General features: G+C 41.7%; 1 protein-coding gene and 1 pseudogene across 2 annotated transcripts; both read right to left on the bottom strand.

Moving 5' to 3' along the window:
* Positions 1 to 3,241: 3,241 nt before the first annotated feature.
* LOC309835975 (phosphatidylinositol N-acetylglucosaminyltransferase subunit Y-like) lies at positions 3,242 to 3,418 on the bottom strand (the record flags this gene model as incomplete). Its single annotated transcript, XM_082675706.1, has 1 exon — positions 3,242 to 3,418. The coding sequence occupies one exon, from the start codon at positions 3,416 to 3,418 to the stop codon at positions 3,242 to 3,244; it is 177 nt and encodes a 58-aa protein (XP_082531832.1).
* Positions 3,419 to 3,886: 468 nt separating this feature from the next.
* LOC309835908 (protein preY, mitochondrial-like) lies at positions 3,887 to 4,230 on the bottom strand (annotated as a pseudogene). The gene has a single exon. The product of its transcript is annotated as a protein preY, mitochondrial-like (transcript).
* Between the last annotated feature and the right edge of the window lie 17,449 nt (positions 4,231 to 21,679).

Raw genomic sequence — 21,679 nt, 5'->3', positions numbered from 1 at the left:
GCCGGGAACTGCGCCTGCGCGCTGCTACCGTCAGTACGGCGCACTGCTGCAGACAAACTTCCTGAGCAGGCAACTTCTTGAGTGGGTGTGGCTACTGCCGTGGGCTGTGCCCGAGTGATTAGAGCATAAGGTGGGATGGGCCAAAACGTCAGCAATACTTTCAAAGACTAGGTAAGCGTAACTGAAGAAAGAAGGTGTCAAAACAGAAAAATGGGGTTCAAAGAGACAAAGGCTGTCAGTATCTGTCCAACCCTGGCCAAGGAGAGAGAGACAGCATTTGGAGGACAGGGTAGGAGTAATAAAGTGAATTAGCACAAGTGGTCTCAATTGAAAGGCACCTGAGCACCTCCAATTAAACAAGCAGAGTACACCCCTTTTAGACTCCAAAACCCGGAGCCCTGTAATTAGGTCAATGACAATAGACATGTAACAGACAAATCTGTTAAACTTCCCTGCTTATAGAATTTCCTCTCTCTCTTCTTGCCTCTTAGAATAAAATTCAATCCTCTCCACACAGGCCCTCTCAGTTTGATACCTGCCACTCAATGCACCACACATCCAACCACACCTAACCCATCAGACCTCCCTGAATACAGCAGAATGTTCCTCAATTATTTCAGAGCCTCTGCACACCGGATTCCCTTTACTCAGATGACCTATTCTTCCCTTACCCTCATTCTCACCTCTGTCTTCTGATTGGCAGACTCCTACTTAGGTGTCAAGACTAATGGAAATGTCACTTCCTATGAGATCTTTTATCAACTCCCCCAGAGGAAGTTTCATTTTTCTTCACATCACAGTGTGCGATACTTAGCACGATGCACTATAATATACATGTTTACATGCTGCCTTTGCTTTCTAGACTATGAGCTCCTCCTAGGCAGAAATAGTGTTTTATTCATTTTTTATTCACAGCATCTGGCACAATGCTTGACACCTGTCAGATTTCAATAGGCTTTGGCTGAATGAACATTTGCTGGAAGAGAAACAGACAGTAAGATATTGTAAGAATGGCAAGTAATGTATTGAATCCTGCATCAGAACCATACACATAATTGAAGAAATTCCATGTCTGTGCAGCATAAGGCTAGAAAAAGCTGTCAGGTCACTGAGATCAGCTGGGAAAACTAACAGGAAAAATAGGAGACGAGGCATGTGTTAAAAAGGAAGATTGCATTCTTGTGTTACAGCTTGGGAAATGGCCTTAAAAGATATAAAGGACAAGTGGATAAAGAGAGCTGCTTTAAGCTTTGATCAAACAGAAGGAATAAATTAAAATATGAGACCATAAGAGAAGAGACTTAATGTAGTCTGGATGACCCTAGTAATGACCTTTAGAGTAAAGGATTAGAACCTTGGCCTTGATCTGTGGCTTATGGGAAGCCTAAAAATGTGTGTGTGTGTGTGTTTACAGGGATTGGGGGAGAACAAATAGCTAAAGAAGAAGAAATGCCTAGAGAAGAAAGGAAAAAGTGAATATTTTTAAATGATTATATAAGGAAGAAGAAGAAAAAAAAACTTATTGAGCACCTCATCCTCCTACATTGCTGAATAAAGAACAGACTTCTTCTATCTGTCCTTTTCAAATTTCCTTCCAGCTTGAAGAGGATGCTTACGAGCTGTGAGAGGAAAGGAGGATGCGGGCTCCATGAAGCAGATTCACAGATTTACTTTGGAGACCAGCAGGGTAACATATATTACAGCTAGATCCTTCACCCTCCTAAGGGCCTATTATATGCCAGACATCGATAATTTTGGCTGGATAATAAAAACATCCAGCTTTATGTTCTTTCCACCATGATCCCATACCCTTAATATCCATTCCCACACAGGTTCTATGGATTTCTGCTTGTGGTCAATTAGGCATATCCAGTGCAGATATTTTAGGTATCTCTATTGCCCAATGATGCCAGAGACCATTAGTGTTCTCTTTACTACTTGAAATAGAGTCATTAGCATCTTTAAATCTAATTAGGTTAGACAGCCAGTTCCAAAAACCCAGAACCAATTTAGGAAAACCTATCCTTAACACCCTGTTCCTCTAGGATCACTCTCAGTACCAAATAAGTATTAGTCAGGGTTCTCCAGAGAAACACATGATAGATAGATAGATAGATAGATAGATAGATAGATAGATAGATAGGCATTTACTGTATAGGAATTGGCTCACATGATTATGGAGGCTGAGAAGTCCCAAGATCTGCATTTGGCAAGCTGAAGACCAGGAGAGCCAAAGGTATGCTTCTAGTCTGAGTTCAAAGGCCTGAGAGGCAGGAGAGATGATGGTGTAAGTTCCAGTCCAAATCTGAAGGCAGGAGATGATTAATGTTCCAACTTGAAGACAGGCAGAGAGAGTGCATTCTCCCTTACTGAACCTTTTTTTCTACTTTGGCCTTCAACTGATTGGGTGAAGCTCAACCATATTGGGGAGGACAATCTGCTTTACTCACTCTACTGATTCAAAGGTTAATTCATCCAGAAATACCCTCACAGACACACCCACAATAACCTTGGACCAAATATCTGGACAAACTGAGGCCCAGTCAGGTTGGCACATAAAATTAACCATCACAGACAGATACAGAGGTCACCACACAAAAAGGAAACTCACAAATTCTTTACTCTCCCAGATGATTGACTAGTCAAGTTTTTTTTTTTAATGGAAAATGTCAACACCTTATCTTATTATTATTAATGTAAGTATGTGATGCCAAAGAAATGAAGGTAATTTTACAAACTCAGAATTTTGGCAAATACAAGAAATTTCCACTTTATTACAGTTTTATACCACATTAGTTCAAACGCATTTCTCTGCAGTTCCTTCAACAGAGCTCCTCTGGAATTATTTCAGTCATCCTTAACGTGTGACTTTACCAAAGACTTTGAATGTAAAATAAACGTATAAAATTTCAAATTACTAACTTTTAATTATGAATGGGATAGGAAATAAAGTCATCAGATGATGGCCAGGGATATTAATTTCCAACAAGACACTTTGTTGAAATGTTTTTTCTGATACCCCAGATATAAATGAGAACCTTCAAAAAATAAAGGGCAGAACCAAAGTACAATAAAGAAGCCTCCGCAGCTTAAGCCTCCCATAGTCCTAAACCTCTGACAGAAGCTAGGCAAAGCATCTTTCTTGCAAATTAAGTGGGTTTCCAGTATTTCCATGTAGTTGAGCTTTCAGGGACAGACACTCAAGCATATCCTTAGGATACACCATCTTGGCTTGGTTGTATTAATTATGCCTGAAGAGTTTAATACCCATCCAAGTCCATAGGTGGAAGAACACATAAACGGGTATGGTAATCAACAAGAGCAGACTGTAAGAGCACACCACAGAGGCCGAGTATAACAGTCCTGCTAAAGAGAACAATGGAATAAGGGCAGTCAATGTAGAAAGAGGCAGAAACATTCTTTTCCTCCACTTTTTACACACCACTCTGACTTTTTTCTTTTTATATAGATTTATTTATTTTATCTATTTCGTTGCTGCATGCAGTCTTTCTCTAGTTGTGGCGAGCGGGGGCTACTCTTCGTTGTGGTGCGTGGGCTTCTCATTGCGGTGGCTTCTCTTGTTGCAGAGCACGGGATCTAGGTGTGCTGGCTTCAGTAGTTGTGGCACACGGGCTCAGCAGTTGTGGCTCGTGGGCTCAGTAGTTGTGGCTCATGGCCTCTAGAGCACAAGCAGTAGTTGGGGCACATGGGCCTAGTTGCTCCGTGGCATCTGGGATCATCCCCCGGACCAGGGATCGAACCCGTGTCCCCTGCATTGTTAGGCGGATTCTCAACCACTGTGCCACCAGGGAAGTCCCCACTCTGGCTTTTTAAAAGGTGGATGGAATTTAGAAAATTTAGTTGTGCTGTTGTTTTCAAGTATGACCTATGGCTCCTTCATTTCTTCTTGCTTCTTATTTTGATGTGTCATCCTAGCTGCCTGTGGTATCATGTTATGAATCCCATCAACAGTTGGATAGGCTATTCCTAACTCTTCGTTAATCAATTCATTGGTCGATGCTTCATATCTCAGCGGCTTCTTGGAGAGCGGGCACACCAGGAACAGCAGCAGCGCTGGGTCGAAGGCGCGGAGCGGTTTCCTCGTCCTCTCGCTCTTGTCTGTGGCGACCGCGACACCAACGCGTGCAGATGCCTCTGGGCGCCCGCGGACGGCTCTGCGTGTGTCCCCCGCAGCGCTGAGGCGAGCTGGCCGCACACTCCACTCAGCATGTTCCGGCGGCCCGCGACCGGGCGTCTGCGCGCCCTTGACCACCCCCCTCTAGTTTTTATTAAATCTTTTAAGGCACAAATGCAAGCCAAGGAGGGAAGGCTCAAGAACTCACTAATGGCGGAAAAATTTTCAAGAACACGACATGTTTTGTAAATTTAGAACACCACAGTTCTATCATGTAGCCATTAGAGGATAAGCAGCAGTCTTTAGAGGAGATGTTACAAGCGAGTTGAAGGAATTAGAATGATATTAACAGTAGCTGAGTCCACTCTCAGATTTTGTCCTTGGCCCTCCCATAGGGGCCCAGTGTCTCTCTAGGCCAGAGATTCTCTTTGTTCATACTTACTCAGAAACATTCTAGCAAGAGGAAGTATTACCTTCAGCGGCATTCATATAGGCAGAAAAACACGATCACAAAATCCTTCCTTTTTAAAAATTTTTTTCTTCCAATTTTATTGAGATATAATTGACATACAGTACTGTATAAGTTTAAGGTATACATCATAATGATTTGACTTACAACCTGAAATGATTATCACAATAAGTTTAGTGAACATCCATTATCTCATATACGTACAAAATCAAAGAAACAGAGTAAAATATTTTTCCTTGTGATGAGAACTCAGGATTTACCCTCTTGACAATGTTCATATATAACATACAGCAGTGTTAATTATATTTATCATGTTGTACATTATATCCCTAGTGTTTATTTATCTTATAACTGGAATTTGTAACTTTTGCAAAATCCTTCTCAATAAGCCAGACTTACTCTGTATTGGTTGTTAACATAAAGATTTTCATTCAAAAATTACAAATGGGGCTTCCCTGGTGGCGCAGTGGTTGAGAGTCCGCCTGCCGATGCAGGGGACACGGGTTCGTGCCCCAGTCCGGGAAGATTCCACGTGCCGCGGAGCGGCTAGGCCCGTGAGCTATGGCCGCTGAGCCTGCGTGTCCGGAGCCTGTGCTCCGCAATGGGAAAGGCCACAACAGTGAGAGGTCTGCGTACCGCAAAAAAAAAAAAAAAAAAATTAAAAATGAATGTGGCAATGTGGTCATTAATTAGATTTCCCCTATACTAGTGATGGTATAGATCGAAAATTTTGCTTTGATATCACACCACGGCTATATGATCCCATCTGTAAATTCTCCCTGCCTCTCCCTTTGACCTCTCAGTTCTCTCTTTCACAGAATACCTGCCTTCCCCGGCAGAGTCCTTTCTTCCCCAGTCATCCACAAACAAAAAGAAATACTCCCTGCAATAGTTTCCATGTTGTTAGCACGAGCAAATGGTTGGGCACGAGCTGTGGAGTCATGGCTTCAAGTTATAGTACTGCTGCCTACTACCTTAATTATTTCTTCATCTCGGCACCTAATTCCTAGCTTATAAAATGGGATTATTATACCTACCTTGTAGAGTTCTGACATGATTAAATGTGAAAATAAATCAAAAAGAATTGGGCTTCCCTGGTGGCGCAGTGGTTGAGAGTCTGCCTGCCGATGAAGGGGACGCGGGTTCGTGCCCCGGTCTGGAAAGATCCCACATGCCGCGGAGCGGCTGGGCCCGTGAGCCATGGCCGCTGAGCCTGCGCGTCCGGAGCCTGTGCTCCGCAACGGGAGAGGCCACAGCAGTGAGAGGCCCACGTACTGCAAAAAAAAAAAAAAAAAACAAAAAAAGACTTCACACTACAATGTGAAAACTATGTGGTAACTGCATTAATTATATTGGGTCAAATAACTGAAAGGAAACACAAAAAATTTATTATAGGCAGTGGTGTGCTGGTAAATGTTTAACAACTGGCTTCTTCTAACCCCCAGAAAAAGCCCTGGTTTGTAATGTTTGCCTGATTTTTTTTTTTTTTTGAGGATTCAGTTTATTTATTTATTTAAAAAAAAATTTTTTTTTTTTTATGGCCACACCTCGTGGCTTAGTTCCCTGACCAGGGATCGAATCTGGGCCCCCTGCCGTAGAACCGCAGAGTCCTAACCACTGGACCTCCAGGGAAGTCCCTGTTTGCCTGATTTGCAGTGTGAAGTTGGATGAGATGCATATTAGCATGGCATCGTATAGTATTTTCACCCAATGGCTACATTAGATGGAAATAGAGCGCATAGACAATCGTAAAATACAGTAAAATAATTGGGAAGTGATGAGTTTTTGGTTTTATTATCTTGGTGTTCAGTATAATTTATTTAATCATTAGTGTTCTGGAGAAAAGGAAGTAGCATGAGAACCTGCTGTATAGCATAGGGAACTCCACTTTGCTGTACAGCAGAAACTAACACAACATTATAAAACAACTATACCCCATTTAAAAAAAAAAAGGGAGTAGCATCTGCAAACCCCAAAGGGACCTATGTGTTGTTGTCTGTGGAGCGGGGGCATGCCAGCAGGCAGGGCACAGTGAGTGAGTGACAAAGCAGTGATAATGCCACCAGTTGGAGAGGGAATGGGAGGTCAGCCCATGCAAGGCCTTGCAGGCCTTGTTCAGATCAAATATAAACTTGAAGAAGCAGGTTTTTTTTTTGGCTGCGCCACGCGGCTTGCGGTATCTTAGTTCCCTGACCAGAGATCAGCCCAGGCCCTCAGTAGTGAAAGCGTGGAGTCCTACCCGCTGGACTGCCAGGGCATTCCCTGAAGAAGAGTTTTAAGCCTGAGTATAAAATAATCAGATTTGCTTTTTTTTTTTTTTTTTTGCGGTACGCGGGCCTCTCACTGATGCAGCCTCTCCCGTTGTGGAGCACAGGCTCCGGACGCGCAGGCTCAGCGGCCATGGCTCACAGGCCCAGCCACTCCACGGCGTGTGGGATCCTCCCGGACCGGGATACGAACCCGCATCCCCTGCATCGGCAGGCGGACTCTCAACCACCGCACCACCAGGGAAGCCCCAAATTTACATTTTAAGAAAGATCTCTTTAGCTACTGTGGAAAAAAAAAGTGGATCGTTAGGGGCCAGAATGGAAACCAAGAGACTAGTTCAGACATTACTGCACTAATCCACGTTGGAAGGAGCAGTGGTTTGTATGAGGAAAGTGGAGATAAAAAGAAGTAGATGAACTGGAAACATATAGACAGATTTAGGAGGTCGAATTGACAAGGCTTTGTGATTCCTTGCTGTGTAGCAAAATAGGACCATTTACTGGGCAGAAGACCTGAATAGATATTTTTCCAAAGAAGACATACAGATGGAAAATGGGCACATGAAAAGATGCTCAACATCACTAATCATCAGAGAAATACAAATCAAAAGCACAGTAAGATATCACTTCACACCTGTCAGAATGGTTATCGTCAAAAAGTCTACAAATAAAAAACGCTGGCAAGGATATAGAGGAAAGGGACTATATGCTGTGGGTGGGAATGTAAATTGGGGCAGCCACTATGGAAAACAGAACAGAGGTTCTTCAAAAAACTAAAAATAGGGACTTCCCTGTGGTTCAGTGGCTGGGACTCCGCATTCCCAATGCAGGGGAACTGGGTTCAACCCCTGGTTGGGGAACTGGATCCCACATGCATGCCGCAGCTAGGAGTCAGCATGCCGCAACTAAGAGATCCATGTGCCACAGCAAAGATCCTGTGTGCTGCAACTAAGACCTGGTGCAGCCAAATAAATAAATTAATTAAATATTTTTAAAAATTAAAAAAAAAACCCAAAAATAGGGACTTCCCTGGTGGTTCAGTGGTAAAGAATCTGCCTTACAATGCAGGGGACGCGGGTTCAATCCCTGATCGGGGAACTAAGATTCCACATGCCATGGGGCAACTAAGCCCGTGCACCACAACTACTGAGCTCGCATGCCTCAACCAGAGAGCCTGCGTGACACAAACTACAGAGCCTATGCACTCTGGAGCCTGCGCGCCACAGCTAGAGAGAGAAAACCCGCACACCACAACTAGAGAGAAGCCCGCATGCCTCGACGAAGATCCCACGTGCCACAACTAAGACTCCATGCAGCCAAATAAATAAATAAATAAATAATAAATCTTAAAAAAAACACCTAAAAATAGAATTACCATATATGATCCAGCAATTCCCCTCTTGGGTATATATTTGAAGAAAACAAAAATACTAATTCAAAAAGATACATGCGCCCCAATGTTCATAGCAGCATTATTTACAGTAGCCAAGATATGGAAGAAAACTAAGTGTCCATCAACAGATGAATGGGTAAAGATGTGAGATATATATATATATATATATATATATATATATATATATATAAAATGGAATACTACTCAGCCATATAAAAGAATGAAATTCCGCCATTTGCAACAATGTTCTAGATTTAGAAGGTATTATGTGTACTGAAATAATCCAGACAGAGAAAGACAAATACTGTATGTTATCACTTACAAGTGGAATCTAAAAAATAAAACAAACAAATGAATATAACAAAACAGAAAGAGACTCACAGATATAGAGAACAAACTAGTGGTTACTGGTGGGGAGGGGGAGGGGGAGGGAGGGGATTAAGGAGATACAAACTATTATGTATAAAATAAACATCAAGGATATATTGTATAGTACAGGGAAATATAGACATTATTTTGTAATAACTTTAAATGGGGTATAATCTATAAAAATATTGAATCACTGCATTATACATCTGAAACTAATGAAATTTTGTAAATCAACTATACTTCAATGAAAAAAAAATAGGACCATGTACCAAGTGATAACTCAGTACAAGAAAATAGAACAAAAGACACACACATAAACACACATAGCTTTGCTCCTTCTGGGAGATGAGACAAGACTCTGCATGTATTTTCCCTGATGGATAACACAATTCAGTTGAATTGCTTTTGTTAAGTGTCTTATGTCTGATGTAACATATGGTTACTGTGGCCTGCTAAAAGCCTTCAGTCTCAGTAAGTCAGTTTAATTGCCCATTAGGGATTACTCTGGGAATAAAGTGTTAAATAAAGCATGAGAAAATTTAATTTGTCATTGCTGTAATGAAGTCCAATTTGTTTTCATATATGATTTACCAAAACATTTATATCATACTTTATATATTAAATAAAATTATAGTTAGGAAACAGCACTGAAACCCTTGATCAAAGTGCCCAGATAAAAATCACAAATAACAGTAAGTCCTAAAATATCATATTAAACAGATGGGTCCTCATTAGTGTTCAGATTTCAAAGCCAGGGAGGCCATGTGTGCCGAGTATCAATGAGGAATTATGTCCATATTCCTGCTAAGAGCAAAAGCGAGGCCCTTCCTTATTGATGGATCTGACTTCCCACCCAAATACACAAACATCAGGGACAGGAATAGTTTTCACATGCAGGGTGAGCTAAAGCAAGGATGTGCCTACCCATCAATGGGTAAAGTCGAAAGTTCAGTTTAAGGCTCCTTTCTATAAGGAGAGCTCTTGCAATAGCTTTGTCAATGCGTTTTTTACTTCTCTCTCATGTAACAACTGAGATGATGATGGCTCTGCTCCATGTACTTGCTGGGAACCTAGGGTTCTTCCATCTTATTATTTCGTCATCTCCGGGGTGTTGTCCTCCTCTGCATGATGGACCACAAAGTCTGCATCTTCCAACCAGCAGGAGAAGGAAAAGGGGAAAAGAATTATACATCACTTTGGCCAGAGCTTCAAAATATTTTTTTTTCATGGCAGCATTATTCACAAGAGCCAAGAGGTGGAAGCAACTCAAGTATCCAAGAACAGATGAGTGGATAAACAAAATGTGGCCTATACATACAATGGGGTAGTATTCAGCACTAGAAAAGGAATGAAATTTGGTCACCTGCTGCAACATGGATGAACCTCAATGACAGTATTCTAAGTGAAACAAGCCGGTCACAGAAAGATGAGTATGTGTGATTCCACGACAAGAGGTACCTAGAGTAGTCAAACTCATAAAAACACGGCAGAAATAAAGGTAGAATAGAGGTTGCCAGGGGCTAGAAGGGGGGAACGGGAGTTGTAGTTTAATGAGTACAGAGTTTCAGTCTTGCAAGATGCGAGAATTTTGGAGGTGGATGATGGTGATGGTTGCACAAAAATGTGAATGAACTTAATGCCACTGAATGGATAAGATGGTAAATGTTCTGTATATGGTACCACAATTTTTACAAACACCTAAAATTAAAAATAAAAAATTGTAGTCTGAATTGGGATCCAAATAAGGGCCATATGTTGTGACTGGTTGAAATGTCTCTTAGTTCTCAGTCTCTCTCTGTCTTTCTCTCTCTGTCTCAGTCTCGTTGTTAAAGAAACTACATTAGTTTCTTAGATATAGTTCTTTAACTATACACTTTTCTACATTCTGTATTTTACTCATTGCATCTGAGGGTATCATTTATGATGTTTCTCCTTCCCTTTTATTTCCTACAAACTGCTAGTTAGATCTTGAGGCATGATCAGACTCGCGCTTGATTTTGGTGGAGGTGAAGATGATTTCCTTCCTGTGTTCTCTTGTGCACTTCCAGCCAGAGAGAGGTCACATCTAGCTTTCTTTCTTCTTGCGATGTTGGCAACCATCGATGAGTATTGCTGAGACCCAACAATTCATTAGGGATTGCAAAATTGTTATATTCCAGGTGCTGGGCTGAGTCGCTGCTGTCCTGAGACAGAGGCTGCCCCAGAGGAGCCAGTGGGGACCAGGGCTGAGGGGTTGACCCACCCACCACTGGCTTAGGCTCCCCATGTGGATTCATTGACACAATGACTCAAGGTTACTGTGTATGGGTTTATTTGGATGGACTATCTCTTAGGTACTACATTAAACATTTTTACCTACATTAACAGAGACACTTTTAGGCTGGAGGAGTACTCCAGGGGGTTCAGCTCTCAATCCACCTGTAGTACTCTGATGCCCAGTCTTGCATCCTCTTCATCCTTCAACCCCAAAGCCATAGCCTTTTCTGTTTTATTTTCCTGCAACATCCTTTGATCACCCACCAAGAAGAGCTTCCATGGCCTATTAAAATTGGAGCTCCCAAATTTGCTACTGGCTGATTGCCTAATTGTTTTTGTTTCTACACATAATAGATTTCTACAGCATTTGCCTCTCAAGCATCCAGAAAGAAAAGCACTCTCTTTGGTAAACTAAGAGAATCAAGTGCAGAGTAACTCCATTCAATTTGCACAAAAGTTCGGCTCTGCATGGGGATAAACTAGGCTGGGTCACAAGTCAGCTCTGTAAGTAGCTGCCCCATGTGGACACATCTCTGCAATGCCTCAGGACCAGTAAACAAGCTATTTGTTTACTGTCCTCTGGGAGGACAGAACTGATCAAGACGGAATGACTCCTGAGAGGAGTCAGTAGTTAGTGATACTTCTGTTCCACTGCTATTTTATTTTTCTGGCTTCAAGGCTCAGATTCAACTCTAGCAGGAGAGAAAGCCCTTAGCAATTACTTATTATTTTATATCCTTTTGTTCCTGTGTACTCCTCATTAATAAGATAATGAGAATTTGCCTATTTCCTGAAGCCAAAGAGCATTATGTAGATCACACTTTAAAACTGATTTTGTTATATTGATTCTTTTGCAATTCCTTCCAGCTTGCAGAGACCTTGAGCCATGAATGCTTTCTTGTGAAAAGGGTGTTAATTGCTTTCCCTGGGGTCAAACACGCTCTTTGTAAATCAGGAATCCAATACTCACTAAGAACCCAGATGAAGAATTGACCATTAGTCTTACAAATATTATAATTGAGCATTTTTTTACTTAGCTCTAATGCAGATTTGTTTTCAATGGATTTTTTCTCTTCTATCATGTCTAAATAAAATAATTACTGTGAATCTTTAGACTTAGATTATTCATTTATTGTATGAGAATTCTTTCCAAGAATCTCTTCCCTCAATGACTAAAACATCTCTCTCTCTCTCTCTCCCACCCCCCGCCCCCATCTGTCTGTCTTTTCTTGGGTCACTGATGATTTACAAAGTGAACTTAACAGTCCTGATTTTCCGTATTGGTTGTAGTGGTGGGGTTGGCAGGTGGTAGAGAGACAAATGCCAGGATAAAAATTCCTGTCCATATCCAGACAGATTTAACCAATATCCTCTTGTGTGACTAGGCAGACTAGAGCAAGTATGCTGCACCTGCTATGTTACTATTTGAATTTAGATGAACTTTCTATGTACTATTTAAATTCCACCAGGCAAGAAAAAGGAAAACTATAATACTTCTATTGAGAGAATGCCAGAGCAAGCTACTATTGGACGTGAGTTACTGCCTATCTTCCTGGGCAACTCCTGTTGCTGCCATTGGCTATGACTCTGGAGTGGTTTTAAAATATATCCCAACCTAATCAAACTTACAAGCTTTTGCACAGCAAAGGAAAACAAAAACAAAATGAAAAAACCTACAGAATGGGAGAAAATATTTGCAAACGATGTGACCGACAAGGGCTTAATTTCCAAAATATAAAAACAGCTCATACAACTCAACAACAAAAAAAACAAACAACCCAATCGAAAAATGGGCAGAAGACCTAAATAGACATTTCTCCGAAGAAGAAATACGGATGGCCAATAGGCACATGAAAAGATGCTCGACATCGTTAATTATTAGAGAAATGCAAATCAAAGCTACAATGAGCTATCACCTCACACCAGTCAGAATGGCCATCATTAAAAAGTCTACAAATAACAAATGCTGGAGAGGGTGTGGAGAAAGGGGAACCCTCCCACACTGTTGGTGGGAATGTAAGTTGGTGCAGCCACTGTGGAAAATAGTATGGAGGTTCCTCAGAAAAGTAAAAATAGAATTACCATATGATCCAGCAATCCCACTCCTGGGCATGTACCCAGACAAAACTATAATTCAAAAAGATACATGCACCCCAATGTTCATAGCAGCACTATTCACAATAGCCAAAACATGGAAACAACCTAAATGTCCATTGATAGATGAATGGATAAAGAAGATGTGGTATATATATATAATGGAATACTACTTAGCCATAAAAAAGAATGAAATAATGCCATTTGCAGCAATGTGAATGCAACTACAGATTATCATACTAAGTGAAGTAAGTCAGGAAGCCAAATACCATATGATATCACTTACATGTGGAATCTAAAATACAGCACAAACGAACCTATCTACCAAAGAGAAACAGACTCACAGACATAGAGAACAGACTTGTGGTTGCCAAGGGAGGGGGTGGGGAAGGGAAGGACTGGGAGTGTGGGATTAGCAGATATAAACTATTATATACAGGATGGATAAACAATAAGGTCCTACAGTACAGCACAGGGAACTATATTCAATGTCCTGTGATAAACCATAATGGAAAAGAATAGTAAAAGAAAGAATGTCTGTGTGTGTATAACTGAGTCACTTTGCTGTACAGCAGAGATTGGCACAGTACTGTAAATCAACTGTACTACAATAAAAAAATAAAATAAATTAAATTAAATTAAAAAGAAAAAAATGGCACAAATGAACCTATCTATGAAACAGAAACAGAATCACAGACATAGAGAACAGGCTGGTGGTTGCCAAGGGGGAGGGGGCTGGGGGAGGGATGGAGTGGGAGTTTGGGGTTGGCAGATGTCAGCTTTTATATAGAGAATAGGTAAAAAAAAAAAGGTCCTACTGTAGAGCACAGAGAACTACATTCAACATCCTATGATAAACCATATGGAAAAGAATATTTTAAAAAGAATGTATATATATGTATAACTGAATCACTTTGCTATAAAGCAGAAATTAACACAACATTGAAAATCAACTAAATTTCAATAAAATAATATTAAAATTGAACAATAAAATAAAATATATCCCAATTCTTTGATAGTCCTTCCTTCAAAATGTGAAGCCTAGGACCCCTACCCCTTGATACAGTGACTCACTTCAAACAAAAAGAATGCTATGAAAGTGAAATTATATGATTTCCACGGCTAGGATAACAAGGCTAGCTTTCCACCTGTTCCTCTCTCTCTTTCTCTCAGCAACTAGATGAGTCAGTTTATTTAGTATGCATATGGTCCCCAAATGCTCATTTGTAAATGCAACAATTATAACACAATCCAATTTAAAAATCTCTACTCTAATGAATAAAACAAAATAGCCACTACCATAGGAAAATTCAGCTGTGTATGTTTTAAGACGAAAATACTAATGGGAAGTTTAAAATTTATGGTTTAGAGCCTCATTATTCAAAGTGTGGTCCCCAGACTAACAATATCATATCACTTCAGAGCTTTGTGAGAAATGCAGAATTTAAAGCCCTACCCTAGACCTACTGAATCAGAATCTGCATTTTAAACATCCCCAGGTGATTCATATGCACTTGAAACTTTGAGAATGGAGGTGGGATGGGGGTGGTTAATTCATATACTCATTATTTAATAAATATTCATTGCACTGGGGATAGAGCAGTGAACAAGGCAAGTCAGAAACTTTCAGTTCTCTTCCAGCTCTAAAGATTTACATTTTTGAAATCTAATTCTTTGACAGGTAGAATTATTTTTCTCTAGCTTTTCTCCTACCATCACATGGTGACAGTACCATGAAACTCTGAATAGAAAAACAGGTGCCAGAGAAAGCGGGGTGGGGTGCGTGTGGAAATTCCTTCAAGATTATAACTCTACCCTAAAACTGGAGTAGAAGTATGAGCATATACGTTAAAACACCCACTGCTGCCGCTGACAGCTTGCTACAAATTGTCTCCTTAAGGATTCCAAGGTTCTCTGACTCGAATTTCAAAATTGCTCCACAAATCGCTGTGAAAGTTCACAGTATTTTGGAAACGGTGAGATTCTGACAGCATGTCAGGCATCCACTGTTGTGTCTTGCAAAGTTACATCTTTAATGCTAAGCCATGGTGCTAGAAAAAATGGCAGAGGTTCACCTATAACAACAAAGCCAAAACTTGCTATTTGCCACTAGCCACAGGTCTAGAAACATCTTTTATCTTTTAAATTTCATGAATAGGCCTTTAGGCAGTAAAAAAAAGAAAAAGGGGAGGAGAATAAACGGACAGAAAAAAGAAAAAGAAAGATGAAAAAGAAGTACAGTACATCAGAACTGACCTCCATTCCCATTCACTGGTCCCAGGTGCCCCAGGCTGCCTGCCTATGGTCTAACGCCTTCATTTAGCAGTCATGAAGAAAAAGCTAAAGCTATTATATTATAACTTTTTTTTTTTTTGCGGTACGCGGGCCTCTCACTGTTGTGGCTTCTCCCGTTGCGGAGCACAGGCTCCGGACGCGCAGGCTCAGCGGCCACGGCTCACGGGCCCAGCCGCTCCGCGGCATGTGGGATCCTCCAGAACCGGGGCACGAACCCGCATCCCCTGCATTGGCAGGCGGACTCCCAACCACTGCGCCACCAGGGAAGCCCTAAAGCTATTATTTTATTTTATTTAACATCTTTATTGGAGTAAAATTGCTTTACAATGGTGTATTCGTTTCTGCTTTATAACAAAGTGAATCAGTTATACATATACATATGTTCCCATATCTCTTCCCTCTTGCGTCTCACTCCCTCCCACCCTCCCTATCCCATAAAGCTATTATTTTAAAAAGTCATTTCCTTTCCCTCAGTGGTCAGATTTACAAGACGACTCTTCTTAAAGGCTGAAGGAAAAAATTGATTTTTAACACAAAATACTTTGTGGATTTTATAAGATCGCTTCTTTTTAACCCTTGCAAAGTGTTTTCCGCTTTTTATGCATATGAGAAGCAGGGTGCTATTTGGCTGTAACAGCTTTGGTCCTGTAAATCTATACAAATGTGATTAAACAACATGCTTCAGATTATTTGTTGGGGGAAATTTTTTTTTTTTTTTTGCGGTACGCGGGCCTCTCACTGTTGTGGCCTCTCCCGTCGCGGAGCACAGGCTCCGGACGCGCAGGCTCAGCGGCCATGGCTCACGGGCCCAGGTGCTCCGCGGCACGTGGGATCTTCCCGGACCGGGGCACAAACCCGTGTACCCTGCATCGACAGGCAGACTCTCAACCACTGCGCCACCAGGGAAGCCCCTGGGGGAAATTTTTGTCATAATAATTATACCACTGTTTAACAGTCCTTTAAAATTTTAATGAGCACCTGACATATATTAATATCAAGAACATATCAATAAATATTTGTTAAATAAATAACTGAAGCAGAGTTCCGAAAGACAACAGAAAAAATAATTTAGACCCGTATCTGTTAAGGACTCAGCAGCTGGTTACATGACCAGTCACCGCCTGTTACCACAGCAAGGCTATTTTAATGAAAAGGGATAACATTGATTTATACTCTTTGGTTTCAGTTTGACTCCAGGATTGCTCAATATTTAGGTCTTTGGGGAAGCAAGACTGTTAAAAGCAATGCTGGATGAGGCAAACATATAATGGTCAAACGACTATGTAACTGAAAAATCCTCCCAAACCAAACATTCACAAATGAGCTTGGTTTGTGGGTTTAGAATTATAATGAAGAGAAGGCAGTGTTTGAAGCCCTAAAGACTGTGTGTGTGTGTGTGTGTGTGTGTGTGTGTAAGCAATGGCTTCTGAAGCACACTTTACAAAACTACGCTTCAAAGGAGCTAGCTGAATGTTTTATGTTCACTGCATGCTTGTTAGTAACTGCCCTCATTTCTCCTGTTTACTTCTTTTCTTACTGATCTGAAGGATGCAGTTAAAATCCCAGTGACTTGTGGTTTCTGCCAGAGAGATATACAGTGCCTGACCCCATGTGATCTGCTGCATGAATAGAGATCAGGATTTCATCTTCTAGCAACTCAATTTTGGGTGGTTGCTAAGGAGACTATTGGCATCGCTGTGTCCTAGGTGCCATATTGCTTGGAAAGAATTACAGCAGCTTCGCCTGTTACTTTCCCGGAGAGAAAACCTGAAAACTCATTAAGGCAGCCAACATTTTAAAATTCTGCTGGTCTCTTCGATGTTTTGAGTGCCGCTGGCCTTGGAGGATAACTTGTGAACATGTTGGCGTCTAAATGAGAACACTCTCAGAAATGACAGTGCAGCCTTGCTATGGAAAATAGAAGCATGAGTGGTCTGGCTGTGGGTACCAAATTCTCCAACCCAGCCTATAGCACAGGCCTGGTTTGTTTTTTGTTTCTTTTTTTGTTTTTTCAGTTCTACTCACCCTCCTTAAAGGTCAGTTCCAACCTTATTTTTAACAAGCCGTAAGGTCCTGGGCAAGTACCCTCTCTGACCTTCGGTTCTCTTATCCTTAAAGGCAGAAAAACAGTGATCCCTCACAATGTTGTTCATGGGGATTAAAGAAGGTACTGAGAACATGAGGTCCAAAGCTACTTGTAAATTGCAAAGCATGTGTAAATTACTATTCCTGGGGACAGTAAATTTTGCACAAATCCAGATTAGCTCTGAAGCTAGAATGACCCTTCAGGATTGTCCCAAATAGGGCTAATATGGCCAGGCCTTCTTTCTCCTCTGTTATGAACTGAATGTTTGCATCCTTCCCAAATTCATAGTCAAAGCCTTAACCCCCATGTGATGGTATTTGGAGGTGAGGCACTGGGAAGGTTATTAAATTGAACTGTGATTATGAGGGTGACACCCTGTGATGGGATTAGTGTGTCCCAGAGCTCTTTCTCTCCCCACTGTGTGAGAACACAGTGAGAAGGTGGCCATCTGCAAGTCAGGAAGAGAGCTCTCACCAAGAACCTGACTGTGCTGGCACCCTGATCTTGGACTTCCAGCTTACAGAACAGCAAGAAAGTAAACGTGTGTTGTTTAAGCGACCCCATCTATGGCATTTGTTACAACAGCCCGAGCTGACTCAGACACCCTGTCAATCCGTTATTTGGATGTGGGCTGCCCCAGGAAAGGGCTTGACTTCTGTCTACACAGTTCAGGTAATCCCTGAAGGGGCTGATTAGCTGAAGGCCGTCTGTGGGTACACATCACAGTGGACACGCAATCACTGTTATTATTTCTCTCTCCTCCCTAACAAGAAACCCCATTCTGTGCAGCTAGTTTATGTCAGGCAGTAATAACAAGCTCATTACTGACTTCACCTTTCATTTATTCATCTCTACTGGCTCCACTCCTCACCTCTTTTGCACAAAATCTTTTTAAATAGCAGGTCTCAATTACCTTTTCATTTGTACTGCATCCAGGGATACAACACGCACCAATTAGCAATGGTAGCCTGTGATTTTCCCCAGGTGGGAACGGTGGGATATGGGCTCATTCTTCCTCTCAGGGCAATATATTAGGATCTTGGAAAAAATAACTAATCATATCCATTCCGGGTGGAGTATAACTCTTACTATCAAGTCTTGGGCCAACTCATTGTTACTCTTATGTAACAAAAACAAATGGATTTAAGCAGATGAACACCACGGCAAAACTTGCAATTTAGAAAGCTTTCTCAAAGCAGAATGTGGACTGAGTGGGGAAGCCTAGGAGCAGGGAGGTGCTAGAAGGACTTGCAGTCAAACACTGGAAGTGTTAACTACAGATTTATTTCCTATTTTGTCTTCCCTCAAATTCCCACTAAAAGGATGTTACCTTTAAATATATTTTTATTTATTTAAAAAATAATTATTTTTGCGGTACGTGGGCCTCTCACTGCTGTGGCCTCTCCCGTTGCGGAGCACAGGCTTCGGACGCGCAGGCTCAGCGGCCATGGCTCACCGGCCCAGCCGCTCCGCGGCACGTGGGATCTTCCCGGACCGGGGCACGAACCCGTGTCCCCTGCATGGGCAGGCAGACTCTCAACCACTGCGCCACCAGGGAAGCCCCTACATATATTTTTTAAGAATAGAATAACAGCAAATGAGGAAAGAGTTAAGCCCCATTTGGGAAGCTAGAAAATAGATGGAAGAACGAAGACTGACAGCAGCATGGAGAAAGGTACCATCTAAGTGCCTGGGGAAAGAGATGTCAGTTACGGATGTGTTCAGCTGCATGTAATGGAATATGTAACAAGCAGAGGCTTCAATATCCAGGGTTTACTTTTCTCATATCAGAAGAGGTCCAGAGGAAAGTCATTTCCAGCATTAGTTCAGCTATTCACCTATGCCGGGTTCTATCTTTCTGCTCAGCAATCCTTAGCTAGTTGACTTTTGTTTGCCTCATGGTCACAAGTTGATCCCTGCAGCTCCAGGTATCATGTCTGAATCAAAGAAATAATGGGTAAAGGAGAAGCCTCATGACAGTCACATCCATCCCTTTCTATTGGGAAAAAAAAACATTTTTAAAAGTCTCTCCAGCAGACTGCTGCCTACAACAAAAGTGGTTATATTTGGTCTCTGTGGCTACATGGGAGGCTGGGTAAGTAAGTACCTTGCCTGAGGCTGGGCACCTGTGTCTTAAAGGTAACTGATATTCCGTTAGCAGAGCACAAGGAGGAACTAGATATCAAGTAGGTATCTGATAGGCTTGGCCATATATACCCACGAAAGGTGAGTGATTTGCCTAAAAGGCATCAGGTCCTGTGGAAGGAATGAAGAGCAAGCTGAAATCCTTGAAATGTGTTGAAAACCTGTTGCTAATCCAGGTGGACACCTCTGTGGATTGTCTCCTACACCCATCCTGCCAGCACTCAACCTTGCCCCCTCTCTCCCTTATGGAGACAGGACCTATTCCCTAAAGAAACTGAAGGAAGAGAGGCTCTGGATCAGAGGACACTAGGCTTAGCAGAAGGCAAGAGTGAAGATCCAGACAGAAAGAAGGGGATTCAGGGGAAGTTTGCATGTGGAACGGTGAAACTCCAAGGAGGCTGCCTTGCTCCTGGAATGCCAGCATCTGTGTAGCATCCAGGCAGGAGTCCAAAGGTTCCCTTTCTGGAAAAAGGGAAAATCCTCAGAGAACAGACCTCCTGATACTTCTTGTCACTGTCATTTTTGTCTTAGTGTTAATGTAAAAGAAAAGTTTTGTTTTGTTTTGTTTTTAAATTGTGGTGAAAAGCAACATGGATGGACCTTGAGATTGTCATACTGAGTGAAATAAGTCAGCCAGAGAAAGAGAAATATCGTATGATATCGCTTATATGCAGAATCTAAAAAAAAAAATGATACAAATGAACTTATTTACAAAACAGAAACAGACTCAGACTTAGAGAAGTATGGTTACCGAGGGGAAGGGTTGGGGGAAGGGATAGTTAGGGAGTTTGGGATTGACATGTACACACTGTTATATTTAAAATAAATAGCCGGGCTTCCCTGGTGGCGCAGTGGTTAGGAGTCTGCCTGCCGATGCAGGGGACACGGGTTCGTGCCCCGGTCCGGGAGGATCCCACATGCCGCGGAGCGGCTGGGCCTGTGCGTCCGGAGCCTGTGCTCCGCAACGGGAGAGGCCACGGCAGTGAGGGGTCCATGTACTGCAAAAAAAATAAAAATAAAAAAATAAAATAAAATAAATAGCCAACAAGAAAAAAAATTGTGGTGAAAAACACACGCTCTCTAACTAATTTTTTTTTTAATTAAAAATTTTTTTTAGCCACGCCACGTGGCATGTGGGATGTGGAATCTTAGTTCCCCAGCCAGGGATTGAACCCGGGCCCCCTGCAGTGGAAGCCCAGAGTCCTAACCACTGGACTGCCAGGGAAGTCCCTCTAACAAATTTTTAAATCTACCCTCTCAGCAAAATTTTAAGAGTACAGTACCATATTATTAACTACATGCACATTGTTGCACTACAGATCTCTAGAACTTTTTCACCACGCAGGACTGAAACTTGCCATCCATTAAACAACACTCCCTGCTTCTCTTTCCCCACAGTGCCAGGCAATGACCATTCTACTTCCTGCTTCTATGAGTTTTTGTGAAACAGCTTGACCAAAAGCTTAAGTTAAGCAAACCGTATCAGGCCATGTTTCAAAACAAGGAGTCGTGAAATATGCTATTTAGTCTGTGTTCTGGAGCTGTTCAGGACAAGCACTTCCAAAAAGAACACAACTAGGGTTGAAGAAATCAGACTCCTTCTGTTTGGTCAGGATGGATCATTGTAAATTTTCCTGATGTAATGGCCTATAAAGGACCTAGCAGATTGGGTGATGGACTGAGGGCGAATCATCCTGGGAGAGCCTCCCAGGCAACTTGTTTCCTGTCCTGAAATGTCAATGGTCCACCTGAATCCACCAGCTTGCCCTGTCTGAGAATAAACATGGTTTCTCTGGGTTTAATTAAAACTGTGCCCCTGGGAAGAAATAGAAATAAGAATAGGCCAAAGGTAGGGGAAGGATAAACACCAATATAATGAAAAAATAAATTTAAATCCATAGTTTTAGTACTTGTGATGTGATTTCTTTTGTGTTATGGTTCCTACTCATCTTGTGTGAAACGTACAGCATTTAAGTTGTGTTAAGCCATGTTAAGTAGTTCAAAATGGAATCACGGTGGCCAATGTGAACTTCCATATTAGTGATTTTGAAACATCTGCTGGAAGAGTTCGAGTGTCTTAGATTGATAAACTAAGATTATTACTTTTGAGGGAATTCCTTGGTGGTCCACTGGTTAGGACTCTGTGCTCTCACTGCCGAGGCCCGGGTTA

This window comes from Grampus griseus (genome assembly GCF_964374135.1).
Source record: "Grampus griseus genome assembly, chromosome: 18".
NCBI classification, from domain to species: Eukaryota; Metazoa; Chordata; class Mammalia; order Artiodactyla; family Delphinidae; genus Grampus; species Grampus griseus.
The sequence above is the reverse complement of the archived record's forward strand: the minus strand, read 5'-3'. Positions and strand labels throughout refer to the sequence as shown.